General features: G+C 35.8%; 1 protein-coding gene and 1 long non-coding RNA gene across 5 annotated transcripts; one reads left to right on the top strand and one right to left on the bottom strand.

Annotated features, from left to right (window-relative positions):
* Positions 1-780: 780 nt before the first annotated feature.
* LOC309702793 (uncharacterized protein) lies at positions 781-9,152 on the bottom strand. The gene is made up of 9 exons (XM_082527421.1): positions 9,052-9,152; positions 7,486-7,791; positions 6,411-6,680; positions 6,271-6,336; positions 2,403-2,441; positions 2,304-2,319; positions 1,682-1,749; positions 1,507-1,557; positions 781-1,407 (listed from the first exon to the last, which is right to left on the bottom strand). Exons 1-9 carry the CDS (start codon positions 9,125-9,127, stop codon positions 1,373-1,375), a joined length of 927 nt encoding a protein of 308 aa, XP_082383547.1. The 5' UTR covers positions 9,128-9,152; the 3' UTR covers positions 781-1,372.
* LOC309702810 lies at positions 2,438-5,399 on the top strand. 4 transcript variants are annotated; one of them, XR_014275734.1, is made up of 6 exons: positions 2,438-2,478; positions 2,600-2,731; positions 3,180-3,215; positions 3,574-3,721; positions 4,088-4,178; positions 4,762-5,399. It is a non-coding gene; the product is annotated as an uncharacterized lncRNA (long non-coding RNA). The 4 variants fall into 4 exon arrangements; XR_014275735.1 differs by having other exon boundaries at positions 2,444-2,731; XR_014275736.1 differs by having other exon boundaries at positions 2,444-2,731; positions 3,152-3,215.
* Positions 9,153-9,486: the final 334 nt, after the last annotated feature.

The following is a 9,486-nucleotide window of genomic DNA, read 5'->3' as shown; positions in this document are numbered from 1 at the left end:
GCGCACTGACAGAGGCGAGGCTGCCGGACACTGGTGCCACCGGGCCCTCTGACCACCACCAGTAGGCAACGGGTGAAGTGTCTTGCCCAAGGACACAATGACCGAGACTGTCAGAGCTCATTTGTTACTTTAATGGACTGCCTAATCTCCAAGAATCTGTGTAGATCTTAGGTTTAAAAGTTATGTGGTGACCATAAATATGCTGAAGAATGTCTCGCTTCCAGACTGTTTTTATGTTTTAATGCCAACTTTCAGAAATGTCAGTCTCACTCTTTTAGTGTGCTGATCTATGTATTTTTATCTGAAATGATTTTCTGTTTGAGGACCACATGTTTGATGGTTTTGAGCAGCATCATCCTACTTTCATGTTTCATTCTAAAAAACAATTTCACTTCAATTTCAGGTTGAAGCTGAAATGACAAAATAAATGTTCAGTTTAATGCACTTTTAGCAACTATATATTATTAAATATTGAATTAAATATGAACAGATTAAATTATTAAATAACAAACACTATATGTCATAAGTGCTAATATATGTGGAAAACTGGTATGCCACTCTGATCGAGTTCAGAGCTACAAAAGTAGATACTCATGTTAGTTTATGTTGGTTACCCACATGTTTATAAAAAGAAGACAAACTTACATAATTTGTAAAGGTTTACAGAAATTTACATTTTAAACATTATAGTTTTCACTAGTTTTGTTAACAGTGGATTTTAACTAAATAAGCAGTCAAACGGACAGATGTGAGCAAATGACAGAAAAGTTTTTTTTTTTTTTTCAATTTATTGTTTCCTCTCAGAGATTCATAAGATAATTCAAACCAGGTCATATGAAACAGACAGGCTTACATGACACTTTATACATTAAAAATGGTGTTATACCTTCAATGTTACAATGAGCTGTTTGTAATTATCCTCTTAAATCATCCAGTTTAAAAAAAAAAAAATAGTGGTCACTACAGTGGAAGCTATTCAAAAGCTGTTTTCTTGTATGTGTGTCAGTGTTGAAGGTAAACTTGCACATAAACCACTATATTGGACACTGATGTGTCTCTCCATACCCTACCACCCACTGGTTGTTTAATGTACTATAGATGTATGACGTGTTTCATTGTAATTATTGTTTTTTAACCCCTTCATGCATGAATTATGACAACCTCATTTAAGATTTGTTTCTTAAGTATTTTTATACATCTTTTCATGCCTAAAGATGCATAAAAATACATAAGAAACAAATCCTGATTGAGGTTGTCATAATTCGTGCATGAGGGGGTTAAATAGGATGATTTGATATAATAATTGATAAAATAATTACATTTAAAATAAGGCACCCAAAAAATACCACAGACATGCAGAACTGCAGCTCGTCTAGTCTGATTTGATGCACTGTATTTGTGATCCACCTGAAATACAGTAAGAATAGTTTAAGAATGTCACAAATGAAATTCTTGAAATCCCAGAGTTCCCATTTATTACTTTGATGGCTCATCATTGTACTGTACTTGGTCCAGCATCTTCAGATCCTCTAACTGTCTCATAAACACAACGATCACCTGCAAGTTAATAACAGTTCAGTCAAAGTCACAATTATTAACATCTCCAAATGATCTAACATTGAATAATTCCTGAAGAATATAATATGACTGATGAAAGCAGGTAAACAGTGTTAGACCTGACCGTGGGAAAGAGCCGAGTACACATGCTGTTGATTTTCTTCCTGGATGATTGTTTCAGACTGTGTGAGCCTGAAATAATTAAAACATATTCTTATTAGTAGAATAAACGTATTTTTTAAAATTCCTGCTGTTAATGAGTTTCAGCAACTGTAACGTCTGTGTTGGAGACGGTGTGGAGCGTGGACCCACGTGCAAACATAAGGCCGAGCTGCATTGAAAAACAATACAGAAACCTGAAACACAAAACCTTGAACTGGGAAAGAGAAACCCGAGACCTGAAAAAAACAAAAACAAAAAAACTGGGACTTGGGAGGTAAGAAGAAAGAGGAGAACAGAGGACTAAATAGACACAGATAATGAGGGGATGGGAAACAGGAGGGAACACAGATATGAGAACATAACTGACTCAATGTGACACATGGTACACAGGAGAGGCACAGCATCAAAACCTGAAGACTAGAAATCACAATCCTAAAGATAACTTATAGGGAGCTAGAAATACAGAAGCCTATACCATGAAACACACAAAATCAAAGAATATGGGCTAAAACGAAACAAACAAAAAAAACGACACACCAGAAACACAAACACTGGGGCCCCAAACCCAGGACCATGACACCAACCTTTTGTGACACAGACCTGTAAAAAACAAAACAGAAAGTATTATGAGATTCGGAGATTAGGAGAACATTTTTAATAGTAGCATTAACAAGAAATCTTACCCTTTGACTTTATGCAGTAAAGCAGAAAGAGGAACAGTACACTGAAAAAAAGGGACTGGCCATCTCTTGGATTTATGTAAGCATCTTGCATGCATTTAACACAATTGCCTCATGTTTTAAAGTTAAATGTAACTATATAGTGTAAAAACTACATGATATGCAGAAAGGGTGTATTAAATTGTTCATATCATGTTCAGGTGAAGTAAGTCAATAAGATAGCAACGTTAAATCTCGTGAAACCACGCGTGATTTCATCTCGCGGGCTTTGGATCGTGGTTTAAAAAAGGCATCCATCTCAGTCAAGTCGAGCAGCCAACTCTACGTTTTTGGTATGTCTTGATTTTTTGAATTCATTTTTACCATATTTCAGCCAAATGTAGTTAAACGTCTAGAGTGTCGCCATGTAACATGCTAAAAAAGAGCCGTTAGCTTATTTGCTGTTTTATCTGTTGTCAAAGAATTGGCGCTTTTTCATTTGAATTTGTCTTTGGCACAAGAGCCGTAATATCACATTAAACCTAATTACGAGGCACTCATAACATAATTTGGTTTTCTGTGTGAATAGATTTGTCAACTGACTCTTCAGTTACATTGTGTATTTACTGCACCGTGGTGTTAGTGAGATTTTGGACATTGAACAGCTTTAGCTAATATCATCAGCGGCATTGTGCTAGCTTACATCCCTACCCCTCCTGCCCTCACCTGCTGTCCTTTTGTTTTTGTTTTTGTTTTTTTTGCTGCACATTGAGAGATGACCTCTATTCTGCATTTCACCAGGAGTCAGCTGATGGATTGTGGGTTCAAGGTGTTATGGTAAGAAAGTATATTCTATTTTCGTTTCTGTAACTTAATTATAATGGGTTTTTTATAATTATTAGGTGCATGCATACTCACCCTATTAATACAACTGAGAGATCCAAAATCTGCCATAGGTTTAACTTATACCTGTATGTATTGCCAGAAAGGTGATTACTGGACTCGCATTAATGCACACTTGAACTGAAATGAGGTTGTAACTTGTGGGTTGTTGGGTTGCAAATCAGAAACAAACATCTTTGGATTTTTTTTAATCCCATAAGATCTGGAAACACAGTTTTTATTCAACAAAACATTACTGATTAACCAAGCACAGTGCCTGCTGTTATTTCAAAATAATTTTATGTCATTTCAGATAAAATGCAGCATTCCAGTGCATCCCAACCATGCCTTTACAGGTTTCTGACGGAGCTGAGTTTTTCTCTGACAGTCTGCTGAAAGTGTTTGCAAAGTGATCGGGGGAACAGGGCACAAAGCTAAAGGATGTAGCTGCCATAATGACAGTAAGAACTTTAAAATTCTTTAACTACAAAGTGTATATGTATTGCATTAGGTCAGTAAAAGATTTTTATGCTACATCCATTGAAACAGTCAACTATTACCTGTGAGTAATGATTCCACTAAAAGGATGCCATAATTTTCGTCATGCATTTACTGGCCCACTGAGAAAAAATTATCTTTTTTTAAAAATAAATGTTCTGGAAACTATATATCCATAAAGTTGATGTCAAACAGGAACTTTTGATATTGCTTTGTAGATGCTGGTGTTGCATGTTGACTGGTTTAAAAAGTCAAGAGTTTTTGTCTGGGATCATTTTCTTCTGTGCTACTGAAAAGTTCACAAATCTCTGTTTTCTTTGTTATAATAGTCAAGGATGACATTAATGCTCGGAGTCCCTCATCAAAGTGCTCCGCATCTGTGTGAAAGACAATTGCAACATCTTGGTGCAGGAGTTCATGGTGAGTGTTTTATGAGTAGATTGTGGCTTTGCAACATTTAAAAATGCATTTAGTTATCCACTTGATCCTCATTGGACTGGTTAGGACCAGTAGTCCTCTTTAATAATTTGAAGTTCACATGAGGCCTGGTAGTGAAGCCCTTGAGGCCCCATCCCCACCCCTGTATTAGGGGTCACATCAGTGTGAAAAAACTTTAAATTTGTCATTCTAATGAACAAAGGAAAATCCCACCAATATTTATATTAGCTTTTGTTTGAAAAAATGACCAACTGACCAACAGCTAACCAAATTGTGGGGCTGAAAGTCTAAATTCTAACATCTTCTGAGTGACATAACCTGGATTTCTGATGGGCCGGTGTCTTTCTAACAAAAACTAATGTAAAGCATTTGAAATTATTATGTTTTTCACCCTCTCTTAGAAACTCTGTTAGACCATGAATGGCAGCATGGCAGGCCACTCTTTGGCTATAGCTATTTACTATGTTGCTTGCATTGGTTTAAATTACTCTAACATTAGAACTGGTAGATTCAAAAGAGATGAGTTTAAAAAGGAATCTTAAAGAAATGTTTTGTGTTTAACCAGGACTTGACTGAGGCCACTGCACAGATTGAGAAAACCACAATGAACATCTGTCTCCAGAGGATGCGGCAGGCAATGACTTTTCTGATGTTGTTCTTCAAGATCTGGATAACGTGACCTTTGCAGTAGCCATGCTGTTTGGACCTTTTTTATTCCTTCAACATGAGCTACCCATCACAACTCTGCTACACTTTTGAGGTGATTCAATGGGTGGTAATGGAGTTGGATGCAACTCAGCTCTCAAGAAAAGCTCACAACTAAGACAAAACTGCTCCTGCAACGAAGCTCACTGTTATGCATGTGAGGTGACCAGCTCTAGGTGAGAGGACATTTAAATCTCACACTTGTTCTGCTGCATTTTTGAAGCTCAATTCCAGGAACGGATCGCAGGGTTCATTTTTATATACTCTGCAACTGCCATGAGGACGAGCCGTTTTTTGTTGTTGTTTGTTTTTCCTTTTGCTCTGTACAAGTTCTGTTTGTCTGTTTGGCAGCATTTTTTAATTTCTCTTTGTATTTTTTCTTTCTTTTACTAGTGAAGAGATGTAGCGTGAACAGTTATACAGTCTAAATATCCCATATGGGTCGTGTGAAATGGTATTTTCAGTTTCATTCAGTTGAAGTAAAGAACGTTGAATATTTCTAAGTGTGCTGTTTTGAACCAAGATGTCACAGTATGATCAGTGCTGTAATTTTTGACAGTCACTGTATCAATGTTATTTTTGCGTCTCTTGAATAAAGTTTTTGACCTGCAAGTGCTAATTTCTTTAGTTATTGGGGTAAAATGGGAGGTGTTAATAGGAAGGTGTTTGCCAATTCAGTAACCTAATTTAATGTTAATGGAAACTAACATTACCTCAAATTGTTTAGTTATAATTGTTGTTTAACTGAATCTTGATGTCAGAGGCCTTAAATAGAATGTTTTGTATTGTTCTTTCCCAACATTTTTCAAAAGAAACAGTCCAATTTCTTTGCTGTGATTGATTCCAGAGAACACGGAAGAACTGACATTATTTAACTGTTGATTTATATAGATTCAGTAGAGGAGTAATGTCAGTTTAATTCTTTACCTACTGCAGTGAAATTAGACATTTTGTTTTGAAAGGTTACTGGTGGATGCCAGCAACCATCTTGGAAGAGAACAATATAATCTGTTATAAGGCCTCCATTTGAAAATTGTGTATTTGATACTAGAATATAATAGCAAAATGTAATTTGAAGATAACATGTAGTATTTAAGTGACCAAGTAGTATTGGGTAAAAGTTATTGAATCGTGTTGGGATAACGTGAGAAAATTGTGAAGGATTAAAATATTCCAAGAGCTCAAATTACTTCATCAAAACATGTTTAAGTCACATTTTATCAACACAAATTGCACAAGTTTATTGAACATGAATAAATTGTGTTAATTTAACTCAATTGTTTAAGTTGCTGCCAAAGCAAAACATCTGTGTGCAACAAATGTCCACCATTGAATTAAGTAAATCCAACAACATATTTTTTTCAGTGTAGAGTGATCAATACACCAGTAAACAGCCCAGCAATGAACATGAGAAGAGAAGAAGAAGAGCTGCACTCTGAAATCACAAACAGTAATAATTACTTATATAAGCAGAACATGTATTCACAACCTCAGTTACTCTCCACATACCTGTTTCTTTTCTGTGTGAATGATCTTTGCTGCACTTCACTGTTTGAAATGCAGACTTCTCACTGACATGATTGGAAACTGTGCAGGTGACATTGGTCTCTCCATCCTGCCTGATGATGTATTGTTGCCTGGGACCAGTTAGTGTTTGTTTTCCTACAGTCCACTTGTAGCTGACATCACCAGTTGTGCTGCACTCCAGCAGAACTTTACATGATTCATTTGAGGGAATCCAGGTAGAACTGATTTTTATGTCAGGCTTAGCTATGGGCTCTAATGAGAAAACAGAAGGAGAGAGAGTCTGTGTCAGAGCTTAAAGTATATGTGGAGTTCTGAAAATGTATTATATAAAATATAAAATAATATATATAACTAACATTACAACAACAAATTCAGATAAGTACTTTTAACTGCTTTTCCAGTTGGTAACATCTGGTCTAAAAAATGCAAAAAACAAAAAAGCTCAAAAACAGTGAAAGACAGTGAAATTAAATGGCATTAATAAGCTCAGACTTTTTTCTTCCAGTTAAAAGACGCACTGGAGCATTTTGCACAACCTTCAGATGCCTAATGGACGCATCACTAGCATCACAATAAAGGACATTGACAAGAATAAAGTCAAATCAAGAACAATGATGGGTTAGGGTTATGATGAGCAAAAACAAGTAGGATTTGCTATTTGAGCAAATATCTAAATGATTTCATCTTCATCTTAATTTTCAAGTTACTAAAAAATCTGGGAAACACACAATAACAGATGTGCAGTAAAAAGAACAACAACAAAAATCTGAGGTTGATTAACCATTACAAACTGTTGCATTGTATTTCACACGGATTAGTATCAATAAACAGATATGTGGATATAAAGTTCAAAATATAAAATAAAGTCATTTAATTAGTATTTTACACAATACGTATTCAACATTAACACATTAAGGTGACTGTGAAAGCACAGAAAACACAAGTTAATCAATAAAGTAATCAAGAGGAAAGAAAGTTTAAAAAAGAGCTACTGGGGTTTCTTTTCATTAGGATGCTTTTAGAATTAAAACAAACAAGCAAAAAAAAAGTCTCTTACCGTGAACTTGCAGAGTGATGGTGACTGAAGGCCTTTGCTTATCATTCACCTCTGAGACAAAAGTGAAATCACCAGAATCTTGAAGAGTCAGTTTTGTCACTGTTAAAGTAAAGTCTTCAGGGTTCAGCTCTGATCTGTCCTTAAATGGAGAGTCTTTAGAAACACCCACATCTTTGCCTGCCACTGTTATTCCTCCATATCTCCACGTTGCCACAGTCACACCTTCAGTTGGTAAGCCTGATGAAAGCTCCACAGTATCGCCAACGTTTTTATGAATGATGCGTTTTCCACTGGAAGCCTCCACATCTGCAAATATATAGAAACATATCTTTGTGACAGTCCACTGTTTGAGTTAGAAGTGAGTGAGTCAGAAAAAAACTGGCCAAACTGCCTATAACCTTATCCTCCAGTTATAGTATCGAAAGTGCGTTTCTTAAAGCAAAAACAAAAAAACACACAATTAAAAAAAGGAAAAAAGTATACTTATAGAATGAAAACAACAACTTATGTCAAATAACATTTATGATATAAATGACCTGGCATAACTAAAATTCAAATATGGCAAAAAATATTACACAACATGGCTCTACTAATGATTTTTTATGTTCCTACTTCTACATGGACAACAAATAATTAATAATCTTGTAACTTTTGGATAAATAGCACAACAAATGAATAAAAAAGAAACAAAAAAAAACACACCATAGAAAATAAACAAATTGAAGTTATGGAAATTAAACTTTCAGGAAGGGATTAGAAAAACATGTGTCTGTTAAACTCAATTGTTCATTAATAGCAGATACTTATAACAACATATACTTTAACAAAACAACAGTCTATGTGATGATCAAAGCTATAGTGTTTTGAAAGAAGAAAAAAAAATGGTGAAACCAGAGAATTCATGGGCAAAGGTTACAGCTGCCCTCTGTGCTGTGAGCTCATCACTTCTGGCCAGTGTTGCTTCCACTGGTGGAGATACTCAGGAAATGCTTCTGTTGCTAGTGTCATGTCTGACTCACACTTTTTTGATAGCACTATAATCATCTACGTTGTCCTTTCTAGTGAATACATGTTGTATTTTTTCTTTTTTTTCTTTTAAAATATTTTATTTTTATCTCTACTCTAAACAGAAGAGAACCAACACTTAGATCCAGATGTCTGCAAAAACACGTCCACACCCCCGTTCCTGTCAAAACAATTACTGCATAGAAATGTACTGTATGAGAAGCAATATAAGCCTATAAGCATGTTTAAAAGTATATCGTACAACAAACACTGAAAAAAAAAAATCAGGAAGTAACAGCAGCTGAAGGGGTGATCAGTCCTTTAGTTCCTTTAATTAGATTATAAAAATTAACATGTTATACTTTAAAGCCACTACTGCATTTAGAAACTCAACAACAAAAATACACTCCAAGGCTCTTCCCAGGAAGACACATCACTTCTCTTCCACTTCGCAAGAGAAGTGCTCCTGACCTCCAGGTACTCTTGTTTGCCTCATTTTAGAGTTAATGAGGCAAACAAATACAACACGTCACAGAGATCTGAAAGCACAGGTGTACTTACAGTAGAGGCAGACCCAGAGCAGCAGCACAATGCTGTGCATGAAGTAGCTACGATAGCAAAACCAACCACCAACCATCGCTGTTGAAAGAGGAACGACGTCTGTTTCCTTCTGTCAAACGGTGCTTTCACATGTTAGCACAGAAAAAACAACTGAGAGTGTTGATTGGGGGAGCTTTCTATTAACACAGAAACAGAAAAATCCGTCATTTACTTTATCAGAGATGTGAAAGTAACAGAGTTTAGAGTAACTATCTATTAACAATTCAGCAGGAAGCATGAAGCACCAGTGACTGCTGAATATCCAACAGCACAGCTTTGTATATACTGCATGTACATACTGAGAATCACAGTGTGCAAAAGTGGATGAGAATAGATAAGATAAGAGGGATAAAAATGACTCGGATGGACAAGTGTGTGTGAATATCCTTTCCCCTG

Source organism: Aulonocara stuartgranti (genome assembly GCF_965226115.1).
Source record: "Aulonocara stuartgranti genome assembly, chromosome: 3".
Classification (NCBI taxonomy): Eukaryota; Metazoa; Chordata; class Actinopteri; order Cichliformes; family Cichlidae; genus Aulonocara; species Aulonocara stuartgranti.
This window is presented reverse-complemented; position numbering and strand designations above follow the sequence as displayed.